At 40.9% G+C, this 20,537-nt stretch overlaps 1 protein-coding gene across 3 annotated transcripts in view; it reads right to left on the bottom strand.

The window, feature by feature from the left end:
* The window catches only part of LOC121285033 (protein sel-1 homolog 3-like), a 104,249-nt gene extending 84,014 nt beyond the window's left edge, over nt 1-20,235 (bottom strand). For 2 of the 3 annotated variants that reach the window (XM_041201169.1, XM_041201161.1), the window contains exons 1-2: nt 19,813-20,234; nt 7,906-8,470 (exon numbers count right to left, since the gene is read on the bottom strand). In XM_041201169.1, the coding sequence (XP_041057103.1) occupies nt 7,906-8,470; nt 19,813-19,911 (664 nt within the window). In that variant the 5' untranslated portion in view covers nt 19,912-20,234. Of the gene's footprint in view, nt 1-7,905; nt 8,471-19,812 lie in introns of all 3 variants that reach the window. The other variant, XM_041201152.1, reaches the window with a different exon arrangement.
* Nucleotides 20,236-20,537: the final 302 nt, after the last annotated feature.

Below are 20,537 nucleotides of genomic sequence, written 5' to 3' on the forward strand. Positions count from 1 at the left end.
GTCCCCTCTTGCTGTGCACTCTCAACCTCATGAGTCATCTTTGGGTCTTCTTTGTATTTAGTTGTTTTGGCCTTGCACAGTATGTTGAAGTGTCCCAATTCTGTTACATTGAAAACATTGGGCTAAAATTGCAGGATATTGATCTCACCTGTGGAGGCGCTTTGCTCCACAGTGCTGGCATGGTCGCTCTACAGGTCATTTACGGGAATGCTTTCATTAGCCTGGAGTGTCTCTGTTTTTGTATCATTTAACTAATTGGACTATGAGGTTTCCTTTGTATCATGGTTTACTTTCTCCTCTTAAAATGGACCTGTGCTGCAGACGGAGTTTAAACTGCCTAACAATCTGGATGGCTTTCTTGATGGTTCGATCTTCCTTTGCTTGCAGTATGTCTGAGTGTGTTGTTCGCTATTCCTACAACTGTTCTATCCCTGATAAGTTCAGAGTTCAGTTTTCTCTATTCACAGCCTCCAGGCAGCGTTTAACTGAGTGTGGCTTCAAGGAGTCCTAGCAAAACTGAAGTCAATGGGAATCAGGGGGAAAACTCTCCATTGGTTGGAGTCATATCTAGCACAAAGGAAGGTGGTTGTGGTTGTGGTTGTTGGAAGTCAATCATGTGAGCCCCAGGACATCACTGCAGAAGTTCCTCAGTATAGTGTCCTAGGCCCAACCATCTTCAGTTGCTTCATCAATGACCTTCCTTCTATCATAAGGTCAGAATTGGGGATGTTTGCTGATGATTGCACAATGTTCAGCACCATTCGCAACTCCTCAGATACTGAAGCAGTCCATGTCCAAATGCAGCAAGACCCGGACAATATCCAGGCTTGGGCTGACCAGTGGCAAGTAACATTTGTGCCACACAAGTGTCAGGCAATAACCATCTCCAGCAAGAAAGAATTGAACCATTGCCCCTTGACGTTCAATGGCATTACCATCACTGAAACCCCCATCCTGGAGGTTACCATTAATCCGAAACTGAACTGGACTAGCCATATAAATACTGTGGCTACAAGAGCAGGTCAGAAGCTAGGAATCCTGCGATGAGTAACTCACCTCTTGACTCCCCAACGCCCATCCACCATCTACAAGGCACAAGTCAGTAACGTGATGGAATACTCCCCACTTGCCTGGATGAGTGCAGCTCCCACAACACTCAAAAAGCTTGACACCGTCCAGAACAAAGCAGCCCACTTGTTTGGCACCAGATCCACAAACATTCACTCCCTCCACCACCAATGTACAGTAGCAGCAGTGTGTACCATCGACAAGACACACTGCAGGAATTCACCAAGGCTTCTTCGACAGCACCTTCCAAACCCACGATCACTACCATCTAGAAGGACAAGGACAGAAGATAGATCACCACCCGGAAGTTCCCCTCCAAGTCAGTCACCATCCTGGCTTGGAAATATATTGCTGTTCCTTCACTGTCGCTGGGTCAAAATTGTGGAACTCCCTTCCTACAGTGCTATGGGTGTATCTACACCACATGGACTGCAGCGCTTCAAGAAGGCAGCTCACCACCACCTTCTCAAGGGCAATTAGGGATGGGCAATAAATGCTGGCTCAGCCAGCAAAGACCACATCCTGTGAATGGATGTTAAAAAAAAAGCCACCCTGTACAGATCAATAATGAATGAATCGACAGGTTCTCAAGGCTGCTGGATACGCATATTAAATTTAGCCCTTTTGAGGATTTTGTTATTTCTTAAGTTAAAATAAACATTGAATGACTTTAGTACTTCTTCAAGTTTAGCAGATGATTCATTGATTCTTTGTTTAACAATAATGTTGCCCACTATTGGGCCTACCAAGTAAAGCAGTGCGTTAACTTATTGATCTGTCTTTTTATCCAGAACTGAAGTAATTATGTATCTAAGGAGGCATATCCCTACCAAGTCCCCAATTATGTGATTGATCTGTGCCCTGGATAAGTTCAAATTGATCTGGAAGAGTGGATTTCTGATCCATGGTTAAAAAACGTTTAAAGTGTAGTTTCAGCTTTATGAAGATGCTGAAATTCGAGATGGCGCTGCCATTTGTTTGAAAACAAAAGGCTTACCTGCACTTGCCGGTTTTGGCGGGCTCTTGCTGTATGGTGCTGGCTGATTGGATTGACGAGCTGCAGATTTCTCTGTTTCAATGTTATGCTTTAGGGCGGTGAAAGCGTCAAATCCTGGTCTTTAAAGCTGATTCTTTAGTCACAATTCTTCCAAATTGATTGTTTTTTTTCATTTTGGAACCAAGTTCGGACACCACGCGTTCAGGCTCTGACTCAGGAATCCAGCTGGCCACTGCTTTCAGAAACAGGTTGCTTGACTTTTAAAAGACTGAAAACATTGTTGAAGTATTTCTGGCCAAGAACTTAATTTTATAGCTCAACCCCGTTCGGTTCTTTGATTCTGCAATCCGTGGCTATTCAAACTGGACTTCCACGTGGTCTTTGGAGATCTAAGCTGCACTGCGGAGTTTTTTCCTTTTGCCCTCTGCTTCCAATTCTGCTATAGAGCTTCTCTCAGACGATCTTCCTCTGTGTCCTCACTTCAGGTGCTTTCAGTCAGGTCAGAATGCCGCTCCTTTAATTTTCCAGCTTTGAGTTTCTGCTCCAGCTTCTGAGGTCCTCAGTTTTCCCAAGGGCTGCCTCCATATTGTAGAGTGTTGGATACCGATCAGTAGGTTTTAATGAAGTCTTCATAGTCTTAACGAGGTTAACTGTACATAATTAATGATAAGAACTATGTACACATCTACAGTAAAGGATTCAAGCTAGGAGCATTTCCAAGCTTGCTTGTGCATACGGCTCTGACCAACACTAGACTGACCCCTAGGTGTGGGTCATGTGTTCCCTTTCATCACTGTATAAGTAGTACTGTACTCAGTCCCACATCAACCCTATATGTGCCAGACACTTATACTATTGTGGGGATCCCACCACCTTCCTGCCTCTGCCAGTTAAGTCCAGGGTGGGAAGGCTTATGGATAGCCTTCCCACCAGACATGAGTTGTGACCCTTCAATGGGCAATTAATGTCCACTTAAAAAGGGATCATCCCATTGTTTCTGGTATTCAACCAGCAGCAGGTGAGGGAGGTGCCATACGCAAATTCTGGAAACCAATTTTGATGGGATCCTGGGGTGAGGGGGGCAGGGGGAGAGCGTCCTTATTCAAAGACACTAAAACTAAGTATGTGTGTGGGCTGGGATGGGGATGGGGCACTGAAAGTCACCCTTCTGCCCTTGTCTCCAACCTCCTGCTAATAATAGATCAGATAACTTAATTGAATAATAACTACTTCAGTATGAATTTAATGGTTCTCTTATGAGGTAAGTGAGGTTTCAGTCTATCCATTGTGAATGCCTAGACACGAGTGTACTGAGTGAATCTTCACAGACCATTCCTGTAGAATGAAATGAAGCATTTTCTGCTTGCATATGAATGCGGTTGTAATGATTGTGCCTTAAAATCTCTGACAACTCAACTTCAAACCAATGGAGTGGTTAAATATGGGGCACCAAAAACTACTGGAATTTTTGTAGCATCTGCTACAAAATCACATTCCTTTAATTTATTTCTTCAGGGAGACATTAGATTGATATATATATATATACACACACACACGTTTATCAATGTAAAGGTACAGTTGTGAGTGAAGGAATATTGTAATATAGTTCATCGTTTCTTGTTAAATAAGTGTTTTATTCTTTTTTTAAAAGGTCATCAGCTAACTCTTGTGCCACTGTTCAGTAGCCACTCTGTTTCTAAACAAAAAATAAAAGTTAGGATATATCAAGCCAGGTTCCAGTCTGGGGTCTGACTCGTCCAGTAGTAACATCAGCTGGGATCATAACATTAAGGATAATTGACTCATTATATGAGTTAATAGCCTGTGCAAGCTTGATGTCAAAATAGGGTACATCAAAGCATCCTGCAGGATAATGGGAACCCTGATCAGAACGTTGCTCGCTGCATATTGCGCAAACTCATGAATCAGCTGAAGGCCACCATTTTCATTCGTAAAAAGTGCCAGTCTACCTCAGATTACCTTGAAAGAGTAAGGTATCTCAAAGGTTTGAGCAACAGGTGAAAGCTAGCCATTTCAGGCTGTTACTATGCTGTAGCAGCACAAACAGGATGCTACCTTCAAAAGACATTCTGCTTACTACACAAATGGGTAATGTGGTGGTGTGATGCCAGGTATGCAGGCCATACGTCCTAATAACTGGTGGATTGTATGAAATACCACGTCCCTTCTGCTGTTCATTATAGAGGATACAAAACACATTCCAATAATAGCTGTAAATCAAGAGGTGAAAGTGAGAGAGGAACTTCGTGAAATTGCAATCACTAGGGAAGCAGTACCGAGTTAACTGATGGTGCTGTGGGCTGAAAAGTCTCCGGGTCCTGAAGGACTTCATCCTAAGGTCTTAATAAAGATGGCTAATGAGGTATAGATGCACTAGTGTTAATTTTCCAAAATTTGCTAAGTTCTGGAAAGGTTCCATAGACTGGAAAGTAGCAAATATAACCCTTGTATTCAAGAGGGGTGTGAGGCAGAAAACAGGAAACTATAGGCCAGTTAGCTTGATGTCTGTCATAGGGAAGTTGTTAGAATTGATCATTAAGGGGGTTATAGCTGGGCTATTAGAAAAGCTCAAGGTAATCGGGAAGAATCAGCGTGGCTTTGTGAAAGGGAAATCATGTTTAACCAATAGCAGTTTTTTGAAGGAATAACGTGCTTAGAAAAAGGGAGCCTGTAGACGGACTGTACTTGGATTGCCATAAGGCGTTATATCAGAGGGAGAAAGCTGCAGGATGCAGGCTTAAAGCAAAATAGGCTTGCGAGAAGCCAGAAGATTTGAGGAGACAGCCAAGATTGGTGACTCCTTACTATGGGCATGTCAGCCATTGGTGTTCTGTTTGCATGGCCGAGTATCTGAGAGAGAGTGTGCATGGAAGGCAAAGCTTGAATGCACATGGCAATCCAGCGGAGAGGAACATCGAAGGTGTCACATCAAAGATTACTACAGAAAATAAAAACTCATGGTGTAGGGGGTAACATATTACCATGGATAGAAGATTGGCTGGTTGGCTGGCACAAAACAGAGTATGCATAAATGGGTCTTTTTCGGATTGGTGGGATGTGACAAGTGGAGTTCCACAGAGGTCTGTGTTGGGGCCTCAACTTTTTAAAATTTACATCAATGACTTAGATGAGGGAAGCGATGGCATGATAGCTAAATTTGCAGATGACACAAAGATAGGTAGAAAAGTATATAGTGAAGAGGACATAAGGAGGTTGCAGACGGATATAGATAGGGTGAGCGAGTGGGCAAAGATCTGGCAGATGGAGCTTAATGTGGGAAAATGTGAAGTTGTTCACTTTGGCAGGAAGAACATAAATGCAGAGTAGTATTTAAATGGAGTACAGCTGCATAATTCCGAGGTGCAGAGGGATCTAGGTGTTCTAGTAAATGAGTCATAAGAAATTAGTATGCAGGTAGAGCAAGCAATTACGAGGGGTAATGGAATGCTATCCTTTATTACAAGAAGAATTGAACATAGAAGTAAAGATGTTATGCTTCAGTTATACAGGGCATTGGTGAAACTGCACCTCAAATAGTGTGTGCAGTTTTGGTCTTCTTATTTAAGAAAGGATGTAAATGTGTTGGAGGTGGTTTACCAGATTGATACCTGGAATGAGCGGGTTGACTTATGAGGAATGGTTAGACAGACTGGGCTTGTTTCCACTGGAGTTTAGAAGAGCGGGGGTGATTTGATCAAAGTATACAAGATCCTGAATTGTCTTGACAGTGGACGTGGAAAGGATGTTTCCTTTTGTGGATGAGTCTAGAACTAAGGGGCACTGTTTTAAAATTAGGAGTCGCCTAGGACAGAGATGAGGAAAATTTTTTTCTCTCAGCGTGTTGTGCAACTTTGGAACACTCTGCCTCAGAAGGCAATGGAGGCGGGGTCATTGAATATTTTTAAGGCAGAGGTAGATAGATTATTTTTAGGTAAGGGTATCAAAGGTTATTGGGGTAGATGGGAATGTGGAATTTGAAATACAAGTAGATCAGCCATGATCTTATTGAATGGTGGAGCAGGCTCAAGGGGTCGAATGTTCTACTCCTGTTCCTATTTGTTATGTTTCCACTGGAAACATGGGGGGGGGTGGGGGGGGGGGGGGGTGGTGGGTGTTGGTCTTGGAGGTGTGCAGCCATACCCTGGGTTCATTCCCCATAGCAATACCTTGAACAGAGTCAAATAGCCTGGTTTGAATTTAAACAAAAACTTGGCAGTTAACTGTTCCCTGCTGCATTCTCCATTGCAACACCTCTACCAATCAAAGTGTATTTGCCAACCAATCAGTACCCTCTTCTCATGCAGTATAAGTTGTTATTCCCTTCAAGATATGGTATTCTTGTAATACCTTCCTGATAAAGGCAAGATGAAATGCTTCGACAGCATGTCTCTTTTTCCACCAATATTCAAGTTCTGTACTACCAAGCAACTATTTATACATTTTTCCTATTGTACTTGTGTTTCATATTAGTACTCATGTTGGTTAAGCTTGTTCTTCATAATTCTATTTAATTGTAAACAATGTTTTAGTCCAGCCTGTAAATTCTGGTCTGAATTTAACATTGATTAATTCAAAATGAGTGCAAAGGACAGAACATCACTATGTTTAATTTTGAAGAATGTCATGAATAAGGATAATTGACAACCTCCAATTGATGTAAATCTGTGAATGGATGAAAAAGAAATTTCCAGATTGCATGGGACAAGATTTTCTTTCAGTACCACTGACAGTACAATCGAGAGAGAAAGGCATGCTAACATTGATAGAGCATCACATCATGGCAACAAAAGGTCTTAGTATTTTGCATAGTGAATTACATTTGGACTCCAGTGACATGTATGTAGGCAAATCCAGGAAAACTGTTTCTATGTAAACACAAACTTGTAACACCAAAAGGATTGAACCTGATATTGTATTATCTGAAGGGAGAGGCATCATATCTTTCATTCACCTAATCCAGAAAATACTTACTGTGCATAACATCCATGACAATTAGCAATCTACCACATTGAACAAGTGTTTAAAACAGCAGAAATAAGTTTGAAACTTTCAGCAATAAGTTGAAGTCTCCCTCTGTTCCTCAAACTCAATTTGAAAGTTTGGAATATTTTGAATGGAATTGAGGCCTAAGCATTTTTTTGAATAGTACAAAAGTGTTACCAAAATAACAAGGATTCATCCCATAAGACATTTCTGACTTTGTAATTATTTAAAGAGCAGAGTGTATCTTTGTCAGCTGGGCAATATTCAGGCAGAATGAAAATCAGGCAGTTTCCATAATAGTAGATGATCAGTTCCATTAGATTACCACCTAGTAAGCTAGGTCAAAAATCTCCCCTGATGTATGCAATAAAATGAAAATTTTTCAATGCTTATTTCATACATAAATTTTCTTATTGGGATAATGAAAATCAGAGAAGGCTAAATTAGATAGAACCAGCAAAGGTGTGAACTCAATAATATGTTAGCACATCTGATGTATTAAACACATCTGCTGCATTAATGACTTTGTCATTTTTAAAAAATAAGTTTGATTAAAGGGGACTACTTGGGAATAATTCAATTTCTATAACTGTTCATAAAACTGTATTACCACAAAATGTTATTGAGGCTGAGTGTATTCTCTACATTTGAGAGAATTTAATAAAGCACTTGAGGAAAAGAATTAAAGGAGTGTGGGAGGAAAATAACCCAAAGATGCGAGACTAGAGCAGCCAATTTTTATGTAGAGCCAACTGCAGCATAAGCACGATGGGACAAATGATCTCCTATGTTGCAATTTCTACTTCAGGTAAGTAAGTGAAATAAAAGGCATGTACCATTTTCAAGCAGGCACTGGGGTATTTGCTTTTCTTTTATTGTCTGTATCTTCTCTCTGTCCCACTGAAGGCATTCTTTATGATCTTTGTAAGGCCGTTCAAAAGGGCTTAATGTCCCCAGTAATTTGTAGGTTCTAGTCGTAGCTTGTTCATAAACAGCCGCATTACGACTCTCGTGAGCTTCTAAATCAGTATTTATAATCCAAGCTCTTAATATTACATTATTTACGACAACAGAATGTTGGATCAAATAATCAGCTGCATATAACATGATGCTTGGAAATCTCACCCACAGAGTCCGATTTCTCAAGGTATGAAGACGTTTTTCACATTTCCATCTTTTCTTGTAAACAGTGATTCCGATTTTAACGTCGGTTGAAACTATCACCTCAACACCAACAGTACTGGGTTCAGAACATAAATATTCAATGGAAAGTTTGTAGTCAGCTACTACCATGTCAGTTGCATTAATAAACCGAATGAAATCTTTATGCTGTCTGTCTGTTGAAGATTGCAAAACAGAGGTAGTTTGTGCTGTATTCATACTGAGTAAAGGTGCTGGCATCTGGAAAAAAATTCAAAATACAAATTTTTATTAAATTCAGCATCTGAACAACATGAATATCATTTAGCATTTTTACATTAAAGTATTAGTATTTTAGGGCCTTATTATGACGCAGTCGATGGTAAATGCCGAGCTGTACAAATCCCAGAGGGAAACTTGAAACAACTGTCATAACTCATTTTGCAATTCGAATGTTTCGAGATGCAAGCTTTGAATTCAGTAGAGAAAAGACCTCCGAGTCTCAAGAGGTTTTTATAAAACCACATTACATATTTATTAATACAAGAAAGATTGTAAGCACATACATATGTCTACAAAATTAGTACTATAATAACTACAAAGATCCCCTAATTAATCTGACTCCTAGTTACACATCCATTAAAGCAACAGTAAAGCACAGATTTAAACAGACTGTCTCTGGACAGTCACATTCAAAATTAGTTTCTTTCAGCTCTGTGTCCTTGCAGACAGCAGCTTGAGGCTTATGGGCTAGAGGCTTTAGATCTTAGAATCCCTTTCCTTTTTACCAACAGCCTCTTTGAATGCAAATTTTCATTATCTCACCGTGTCTTTTGAACTTTACCTCTTCTAATAATAAGGCCTTTTCATAATACCCACTTCATTAGTAATCCTTGGGAAAAATAAAAAAAACTGTTTCTGAGCTTCACCTGGTTAGGTGCAATATTTCACCTCTTCTCTTTGAATCCTAGCTACACTAATTTGTTTAAAGAAAAAATGCAAACTTTCCCCAAGTTTATCCAATTAACAATTCAAACCTACTTCTCTTCTATACATCAAAGCCACAAGGCCAGCTGGCTTTAATGCAATTAAGCCAAACAAACATGTGCACACATTTTTAAAAATTCATTCACGGGATGTGGGCTTCGCTGGCTGGGCCAGCATTTATTGTGCATCCCTATTTGCCCACGAGAAGGTGGTGCTGACCTGCCTTCTTGAACCAGTGCAGTCCATATGGTGTAGGTGCACCCACTGTGCTGTTAGGGAGGGAGTTCCAGGATTTTGATCCAGTGACAGTGAAGGAGTGTCGATATATTTCCAAGTCAAGATGGTGAGTGACTTGGAGGGGAACTTCCAGATGGTGGTATTCCCATCTATCTGCTGCCTTTGTCCTTCTAGACGTTAGTGGTCGTGGGTTTGGAAGGTGCTGTCAAAGAAGCCTTGGTGAATTCCTGCAGTGCATCTTGTAAGTGGTACACACTGCTGCTACTGTGCATTAGTGGTGGAGGGATGAATGTTTGTGGATGGGGTGCCAACCAATAAGGCTGCTTTGTCCTGGATAGTGTCAAGTTTCTTGAGTGTTATGGTAGCTGCACTCATCCAGGCAAGTGGCCTGTGCCTTGTAGATGTTGGACAGGCTTTGGGGAGTCAGGAGGCAAGTTACTTGTTGCACGATTCCTAGCCTCAGTCCTGCTCTTGTAGCCACAGCATTTATATGGCTAGTCCAGTTCAGTTTCTGGTCAATGGTAACCCCAAGATGTTGATAGTGGGGGATTCAGCAATGGTAATGCCATTGAACATCAAAGGTCAATGGTTGGATTCTCTCTTGTTGGAGATGGTCATTGCCTGAACTTGTGTAACACGAATGTTACTTGCCACTGGTCTGCCCAAGCCTGGATATTGTCCAGGTCTTGCTGCATTTGGACATGGACTGCTTCAGTATCTGAGGAGTCGCAAATGGTGCTGAACATCAGCGAACATCCCCACTTCTGACTTTATGATGGAAGAAAGGTCATTGATGAAGCAGCTGAAGATGGTTGGACCAAGGACACTACCCTGAGGAACTCCAGCAGTGATGTCCTGGAGCTGAGATGACTGACCATTGTGCTAGGTATGACTCCAACCAGCTGAGAGTTTCCCCCCAATTTCCATTGGCTCCAGTTTTGCTACTATTCTGTGTCAATTTGGTCAAGTGCGCCTTGATGTCAAGGGCAGTCACGCCCACCTCACCTCGGGAGTTCAGCTCTTGGTTTGAACCAAGGTTGTAAATGAGGTCAGGAGCTAAGTGGCCCTGGTGGAACCCAAACTGGGCGTTAGTGAGCATGTTATTGCTAAGCAAGTACCGCTTGATAGCACTGTTGATGACCCCTTCCATTACTTTACTGATGATTGAGAGTAGACTGATGGGGTGGTAATTGGCTGAGTTGGATTTTGTCCTGCTTTTTCTGTACAGGACATATCTGGGCAATTTTCCCCATAGCTGGGTAGATGCTGGTATTGCAGCTGTACTGGAACAGATTAGCTAGGGTTGTGGCAGGTTCTGCAGCATAAGTCTTCAGCACTATTGCTGGAATATTGTCTGGGCCCATAGCCTTTGCCATATCAAGTGCCTTCACAAGTGGAGGGAATCGAATTGGCTGAAGACTGGCATCTGTGATGCTGGGGACCTCCAGATCAGGACATTAGTGAAGCAGATGGGCTTTTTACAACAATTGACAATGGTTCCATGGTCATCATTAGACCTTTAATTCTAGATTTTTAAAATTGAATTCAAATTCCACCATCTGCCGTGGCATGCTGCGGGATTCAAAGCCGGGTTACCAGAGCATTACCCTGGGACTCCGGGTTACTAGTTCAGTGACAATACCATTACGCCATTGTCTCCTGCCCTACACAGACACAGTCACCACTAAACTCTTATTTTAAAATAATTTCCAACGACATTATAGACATTTTTATATCTTCTTGACACCCTTTAAGTATCTCACACATATATCATCTGTAATGGTCCTTTAGTATTTTCTGATCAGCTAATTAGATACATCAGTAAAATAACACTAAGAAAACTTAAAGCAAATCAGAGCAAATCCTGTCATTGTTGCTTTTCTGTAACTAAAAAAATCTGAAGTTTAGCAATCAGTCTTTTGTGGAAAAGCTGGAACTTAATTACACATAAATAAATTTACAAATTCTTTGTGAACTTCACAGCCTCCAGTTATGCTGGCAGCAGACTTGCCACAGCTTCAACTGATACTGCTGAAGCCACCCATGTCCAGCACTTCCAGAAAATTCACCTGTTGCACTTAGCAGCATCTGCACAATGACAAGGATGTATAACTATTGTAAAGGATCTTTGTTATGAAGCTATGCCATGCCCCTTAATTTTTTTGAAAATGTAACTTTTCAACTGACTGGAAGTTTTGCAATTTGAACTGGTACAGGGCAAAATGCTTAAAAATGCAAGGTCACATTCCAAGGTGAAGGTGGGAAATGAATAAATCACTCTTAGGGAATTTTGAAGAGACAGACATTTCCTATAATATGGACACCATCAAAGCTCATAGCTGTCTAAAGGAGAGGCATTCAAAATGCAATGTACCGGATGTTAAAACAATGGCTGCTACAGATGAATATGCCCAAAACCTCTTGGAAGTACACAATGGGTGAATTATTTCAAGGCAAAGCTGCCCAGCCACTCAAGAGAGATTGCACAGAAGGTGTCAAGAAAGTCTTCAGCAGAGGAAACGGGATGAACGCTACTCTCTCTTTCGGAAGAAGAGTGCTGCCTGGTTTGAGAAGCCAAGTCTGTCAGAAACCTACCAGCAAACCGAAACCTTATAATAATTGCAACATCTCCTCCATCTGATCAAATCAAATTGATTTCTGGGCTCTCAGCCAAGTCTCATTATGCATTCTTGGCTGAGATCACAGACTTCCATTAGATTACCGAAAGACCTAAGACTCAGTAAAAAACATTGCTTGATTGACAGCTCTGGCTCTCTGATCTATGTTTCCAATTGCATAATGTTTATTTAGATAAGATAAAGAGGTTTCAAGTGCTTGCAGTTTCTGCTATTGATACTTAAAAGGGTCTGGATAATTGATACTTTCATTGGCCCATAGTTAAAAAGTAGCTTTTGTTGTAAGAACTTGTAAAGTTATCAAAGAATGACGTTTTTTAAATTAGATTTTAATTACACATCTTATTGTTACTATTGGGTTCATTGGTTCTATACAGTGTAAAGTGGGTGAATGGGGATGCAATTGCCATTGCCCGGCATGGGGGGCATGCCTTGGCATAGAGACATGAGGGACCTTTGGAGGTGGGTGGGGGGTGCAGAAAGAGGAGGGGTATGTGTTGAGGACATTCTGAACTTACCTTGGAAAAGGTTCCCTCATACAGAATATTGTTCAAGGCACCTCTGAGGTGCCATGAACCACAACTCTTTGAAAAGCAGGCCCAACTCCAGGAAAATTGCGGAGGATTAGGACATCCTATTCCCTCAGTGAAGACAGCCATGTCAAGCGTGCAAAACACGGGCTCACAATCCGAACCAGCCTGCACCTTAAAAGACACTCTTGAAATTCAGAAACACCAGGCATGGAGTTGGGAATCCCAGAATCGGAACTGGCTGCCATTTACAACCCTCAACGGAGTCTCCCTGGCTCCAAGAAAATCCAGCCCAGAGTTAGGAGGCTGTGAAATTCACTTCCAGGGCTGCTGGTTGAGGCAGAAGTGTGTCAACATTCAAAAGTACATTGGTTAGACAGATGAAGGAAACAGGGCTGAAAGGATATGGGAACAGGGTGGGTAATTATAATTTACTTATGTGACAGGTGAATGCCAACATTGGCCGGCTGGGTCAAATGGCCTATCTTCACTTAGAAATATCTAGAAATTCCCAATAGGATGAAAAAAACAAGCAGACTCTGTCCAAGATTGCAACCTCTACCCCAGTGCAGTCTATCATGCACTGCGCTTCCTTGATTGCAGAAATTAGGTAGCTTCAGAGGAAGGAGGAGAAAGAAAACCACTCAGCCTGCTTTCATGCATCTCATAGCCATCAGTGTAAAAGAGAGAAGTCAGCTTTTTGGTGATAGTGTTCAGTTGCTTAGTTCTCCAGGGGGTAGTTGCTAGTATTTTTCTGAATCTACCTTTTAAGTACCATTTAATATTTTATATAGTTCTGAAATTTCACTTCTCATGTGTCCATCCAAGTTTCTCTAGTCCTTCCTCAACATTAAACACTTTGATCTTAGGAATCAGCCTTGCAGCTCTTCCCTGCACTGCCTTCCTGCCCTAAATGTCACTCGTGAGTCTTGGCAACAAGAAATTAACAGAAAACTGAACTCCTCTTAATTGAATAATGTCACAGGATCTTTTTAACATACACCTGAACAGGATGTTTAACTTCTTAATCAGATGGGCAACGCCTGCTCCCTTGATATGATTCACGCTGACATGTCAGTGCAGTGTGTTCAAGATCTTAGTTAGATATGCTAAAACTGACAGGTCCTTAATGTAACTGCTCTGTTCAAAAATAGAGAAAAAGACAAACCTGACATCAGTAGCAGGTAAGATTCTAGAAGCTATGTTATGGGATGAAATCATTAGAAAGACATGAGTTATTTTAGAACAGCCAGCACAGATCTGTAAAAGGCAAGTCATATGTGACAAATTTTAAAGTGTTCTTTGAGGAAATAATAATGTAAATAATTGAATAAGTTTTTTTTATTCATTCATGGGATGTGGGCGTCACTGGCTAGGGCAGCATTTATTGCCCATCCCTATTTGCCCTTGAGAAGGATGTGGTGAGCTGCCTTCTTGAACTGTTGCAGTCCATGTGGTGTAGGTTTGCCCACAGTGCTGTTAGGAAGGGAGTTCCAGGATACTAACCCAGTGACAGTGAAGGAACGGCGATATATTTCCAAGTCAGGATGGTAAGTGGCTTGGAGGGATGTTTTCAAACAGGCTGAGTATCAGCCGGCAAATCCTTCCAATGGTACGCAGTAAGAGCAGAAGAGATTCCTGGTCAGCCATGTGATGGAAAGAATGTTGGAACCTCTACCATCACTACCCATAGCACCAGACTACAACATGCATATAATAGTGCATATTGCCACAGAAACTCAGACTTCCTGAGTGAACTGTAATAAAATGAAGGAGCCCCTTATAAAAAAGAATATAACAGAGTGGATGGAATGTTAACAGAGAGAAGAAGAAGAAAGAGAGTAGTGACTCAGGAATGTTTTCTGAGATGCAGCAATGCAAACAGCGATGCCGCCAGGGGCTTTTGTGCTAGGATTTGAAAATGATTTGGACTTGGATATGAGAAGCACAATATTAAAGTTTGAAACTGACACAAATGTGGGGCGTGTGGTTTAACTGTGAACAGGGCTAAATGTAAATTCACAATATGACTGAATTTCACAATCAATGTTAAGGGGAGAGGAGTGGATCTAAGACTAATGTTTTAAGCTTAAATAAGGGCAATTATGAGAGCATGAAGACAGAGCTGGCTAAAGTGAACTGGCGAATTAGGTTAAGGGATAGGTCAGTAAAGACACAATAACAGATAGTTAAGATGTTTTAGAATACTCAGAAAAGATACATTTCAGTAAGAAAAACTCTAAGGGAAGGACATACCATCCATGGCTAACCAAAGAATTTAAAGATAGTATCAGATTGAAAGAAAAAGTGTATAATTCCAAAAAGATGAGTGGCAGGTCAGAAGATTGGACAGAATATTAAGAACAACAAAGAATGACTAAAGGATTAACAAGGAGGTAGAAATTAAGGTAAGAGAGAAAGCTAGCTAGAAATACAAAAACAGATAGTAGACATTTCTACAGGTATTTAAAAAGGAAAAGAATAAGTCAGGCAAGTGTTGGTCCTCTGGAGATGGGAATGGGGAATTAATAATGGAAAATAAGGAAATGGCAGATGAATTGAACAGATATTTTGCATTTGTCTTCACCGTAGAGGATACAAAAATCATCCCAGAAATAATTATGAATCTGGTGGTGAAAGGGAAGGGGGAACTGAAAACAATTACAATCAAGGAAAGGGTACTATGTAGGGCACTATTAGAACTAAAAGCTGAAAGTCCCAGGTCCTGATGGACTTCATCCTAGGGTCTTACAAGAAGTGGCTGCTGAGATAATAGATGCATTGGTTTAATTTTCCAAATTCCCTAGATTCTGGAAAGGTCCCATCAGATTTGAAAACAGCAAATGTGACTCCTCTATTCAAGAAAGGAAGGAGACAGAAAGCAGGAAACTACAGGCCAGTTAGCTTAACATCTGTCATACAGAAATTGTTGGAATTGATTATTAAGGAGATTATAGCAGGGCACTTAGAAAATCTCAATGCAATTAAGCAGAGTCAACATGGTTCTCTGAAAGGGAAATCATATTTTACTAATTTATTGGATGAAGTTCTTTAAGGAAGTAACAAGCGACATGGATAAAGGGGAACCTGTGGATGTGGTGTACTTAGATTTCCAGAAGACAATTGACAAGATGTGTCTTGGTAGACGAACCACAAAATGTTAGTAAGCAAGTACAAGTGATTAGGAAGGAAAATGGAATGTTGTCATTTATGGCAAGGGGAATGGAATATAAAAGTAGAGATGTTTTGCTATATTTGTACAGAGCATTGGTGAGACCACATCTGGAAAACTGTATACAGTTTTGGTCTCCTTTTCAAGGGAAGGATATAAAGCGTTAGAAGCAATTCGAAGGAGAAACCCAACTAATACCTGGGATTGGGGGTGGGGGGGTTTATCTTATAAGGAAAAGTTGAACAGGCTGGGCCCATATTTATTGGAGTTTAGAAGATTGAGAGGTGATCTTATTGAAACACATAGCACCCTGAGAGGACTTGACAACGTGGATGCTGAAAGGATGTTTCCCCTGGAGGAGAGGCTAGAACAAGGGGACAGAGTTTAAAAATAAGGGGTCTCCCATTTAAGACTGAGATGAGAAGAATATTTTTTTCTCTCAGTGGGTGGTGAATCTTTGGAATTCTCTCTCCCAGAGATCAGTGAAGGCAGGGTCAATAAATATTTTTAAGACTGAGGTAGATAGATTCTTGACTAACAAGGGAGTCAAAGGTTATCGGGGTAGGCAGAAGGCCACAGTCAGATCAGCCATGATCTTATTGAATGGTGAAGCAGGCTTGAGCAACTGAAAGGCCTAGTCCTGCTCCTAATTCGTATGCTCGTAAATTCAAGAACAATAGTTGGAATAATAGATTTGTCAGATGGATTTAATGTGAGGTGATACATTTTGGGTGAAGAATGATGGCAAGTCATATATACTAAATAGCAAAATTTTAAAAGATTTAAAATGGTAAAACTTGAAACAGTTCAAGTAGTCAGAAACATAAATCTTTAAAAAATGAGGAGGAAAATTGATAACACATATGGGATGCTAGGTTTCATAAACAGGAGTCAAGAGCATAAAAGTAGAGGTAACAAGACACCTATCTTTATACCTATACCAATTGGTTTGGCTGCAATTATGATGGACCAAATTTTGCAGTTTTAATGACAGCATAATTGTCAGCATTCACTGTTATTACTCTGCGAAACTGATGGCAACTTCTGATATTTGCAGTTAAGTGTAAAAGTCCAGAAGTTGCTATCAATGATTCCCCACATGGAAACCAATTAAGATCACTAAATTGACACGAACTTCCACTTTCTACTCCATTGTTCTTACTGTAAAAACTCTTGCAAAAGTTAGACCTGGTTGAATAAGGTATAACTAATTTTTTAATGGCATTCTAAGTCATACTTACTGCTGAATGACCTCACCAGCCCTGAAATTCTAAATTTATATTTGTGGAATGTCAAATTTCTTCCTTCTATCATAAAAATATTCTAGATTTTTAAAATAATAAGAATACTTGTTTTAATGTATGTTCAAGGTATTTCAGCTTCTACCTTAATCCCATGTGTATGTCCCAATCTTTATATTGCTTTCTGTAAAATTTGAAAAAATTAAACAAATAAACATACTTATTACTTCCTGGTTTGCTGTCTGTAAGAATTCTTCAATGTGATTGGCTGCCTAGCTTGCTTGATGACTGTTTCTGGATGCCAGAGATCCCCTATAACTGGTGCCAGAATGAAAGCAATGTTCTGGATAGGTGAAATCCACACCACAGAGATCACTGGATCTTTCTGAGCAATTTTCTTCATGGTCAGTGGCAATAGTTGTCAATTCCCTACTAACTACAAAATCAGGGCCAAGTTTTGCCCAAAAATTACTGGAGCAGCGCATTGTGCAGAAAGAGCCATGAATTAGACTTTTTCCCTTAACATTCATGTCATTTCATTTTTACACGACAAATTAACTGGAAATACCAATTGATAATGGTGCAGCAATGTCAACAGGATATCCTGGACATTGGGTTTAATTGCCTACTCAACTACTTAAATTTAAGGATAGAGGACAAAACAGAGGAAGTGAATGAGGGGAGAAAGGGCAAATTAGAGACAGAAAGAGAAAAAAAGCAAGGAAAATAAAAATTAGATTGAGAGAGAAGGGAAAAGTAAGTTTTTTTAATCTAAGTTTTAAAAGGCTCTATGAACAGTTTATTACTCACAAGGGTGAAACTCCAGTTTCAACTATTCCTTTCCTCAACCTCCAAGGTTGAGTTTCATATCAGGGCGGTAAATTGAGTCATTAACAGTATCCTTGTAACACGAAATACCAGCCCAAAACATCTACAGTGAGTGTCATTCACATTTGCAGCTTTAATCCAGCAATTTCTTGACATTCATGTGCAAGTTGGCCGCAAGCTCCCATTTTGGAGAGGATATCAGCGGAGCAGCATAAATTGGCCGGCAATTTATGCCAATTCACAATGCATGGAATATTGGGGGGTTTTTTATGCACGGATAATAGCGGACGCCATGAAGTTGTCATCATTTTGCCAATAATTTCTGGGCCATAGCAAATATTTTTCAGACAGTTTTAGGGAGGATGTTGAAACCATGAAGAGGGTTTATATGCATTCAAATAACATCAGGCTTTAAAGAGATAAAGAAACTGGGGTTATTTTTACTGCAAAGGAGGTTAAGAAGAGATCAGACTGAAGAGCTCACAGTTGTCCCAATAAGGTAAATCAGTAAAAAAACAATTATTTCTACTGGGTTGAGTTCTAACTCAGGGTTCATAACTTTACCAAAAGAATGAGAGAATGAGATTTTTTTTTGCACAAAGGTTGTTAGGAGATAGAATCCCCTATTACAAACTATAATGGAATAAAAGTCCCAAGTAGTTGTTAAAAGAGAAGGAAATGGGTGAATATTTGGAAAACAAAATATTGGGAAAGCGCAGAGGAGTGAAACTAATTTGCTATCTCCTTCAAGTGCAGTGACCTGAATGGCCTCCTTCAAGCCTGTTAAATTCTATCATTTTAACTCCTGGTGAGATGAACATCTCGAACAAGAGAGAATCTAACCATTACCCCTGGATGTTCAATGGCATTACCATCACTGAATCGCCAGCTATCAACGTCCTGGTGGTTACCATTGACCAGAAACTGAACTGGACCAGCCTTAAAATACTGTGGCTGCAAGAGCAGGTCAGACACTGGGAATTCTAAGGCAAGTAACTCACATCCTCAGATCCCAAAGCCTGTCCATGATCTACAAAGCATAGCAGATGTCAGGACTGCAATGGATTGTTCTCCGCATACCTGGATGAATGCAGATCCAACAACACTCAAATTTGACACCATCCAGACAAAGCAGCCAATTTGATCGGCACCCCATCCACCACCTTCATTCCATCCTTAACTGACACACAATGGCAACAGTGCATACTGTGTACAAAATGCACTGAAGCAACTCACCAAGGCTCCTGCGACAGCAACTTTCAAACTCTTGACTTCCACCATCTAGAAGGACGAGGGCAGCAGACATATGACACCACCACCACCTGCAAGTTCCCCGCCGAGCCACAAATCATCCTGCCTTGGAACTATATCACCGTTCCTTCACTGTTGCTGAATCAAAATCCTGGAATTCCCTTCCTAACAGCCCTGTGGGGGTACCCGACAAGATAGACTGCAGTGATTCAAGAAGGCAGCTCACCACCACCACCTTCTCACCATCACTTTCTTTAAGTGATGGGCAGCAAATGAACAAATGCTGGCCTTGCCAGTGATGACCACATCCTAAGAAATAATAAGACGACTCCTAGAGGGGCAACCCCTCCAGGGGACAGCCAGCAGACGCAGCTATGGCCCAGGGGCTATTGGGGTGTATTAGTGAGAGTTCCCAACAAGCATTGCTCAAAAGGCGTAAATTATTCAAAGGTTTTTACATCCTGACTAATAAAGTAAAAGGGCACGTTTTCATCAGCTGTTTGCGGGGACTTAAACAATGAACCCAATGGAGAAGCAGGATTACCGACTGCAATGTGTGTTCAACTGTACATGTGCGGATACAAAAGTTGCTGTAAATTTCAGAGGGGTAATAACGACGAACGCCGAGTTTCACTGTCATATTTACGCAAAATTCAGGCTAATTGTTGTAACTTAAAGAAACAGTAACTTTTTGCCTACATCTTTGTTCAGTGTCACTTACCAGCATAACGAACCACCCAAGACATGGCAGCCAATGGGAATTCCTCATCCTCCTGCAGGTGGACTTCAAAAACAATCTGGTCACCACCTCCACGTCCATCGCTTTGCATTTTCCATTTGTTTTTTATGTCCCCGAATTAATCGCTGTTTTGTTCGTGATGAGTAGAGTTATGCAACTAGCAGTTTAAGACTTTTAAATAAATACAAATCAATTTAGAGATTTAAGAAACTGGGTCTAATCGCTAGATAAATCCTAATCTGGGTTTTGCGAACCAGATGCCCACTCTCCCTACTTGCGGTCCCAGGCTGGGAGCAAACTAGAAGCTAACAGGTGGACAGTGGATTGTCGACAGGTGTTCACTGTTGATCCTGGTCGAGTAGTAAAAGTCACGACAGACGTGGAACCTTCACAGATACTTCCGGAAACCGCGGCGCCAAAGGGAGCGGCGGCTACGGCGCACCCAGGGAGATCGAGCCACATCCTGGTGGAGCAAAAGTGTCCAGCGGCTGAAATGGACAAGTGGTATTGAAATGTCTAGATTTTTGCAGCCGTGTGTTACAGTGTGTGGTTTCATTGTGTGTTCCTTCTCGAAGCATTTATGAACTAACGGATTTTCCCACTTTTAAAAACAATTGTTTAATAATACATATGTACAAAATGCGGATGGGTGTATCCAAGCTTAAGGAATCGCTAAATAGTGCTGCCATTTCGTCCGTATACAATTA

This window comes from Carcharodon carcharias, chromosome 1 (assembly GCF_017639515.1).
Source record: "Carcharodon carcharias isolate sCarCar2 chromosome 1, sCarCar2.pri, whole genome shotgun sequence".
Taxonomy (NCBI): domain Eukaryota; kingdom Metazoa; phylum Chordata; class Chondrichthyes; order Lamniformes; family Lamnidae; genus Carcharodon; species Carcharodon carcharias.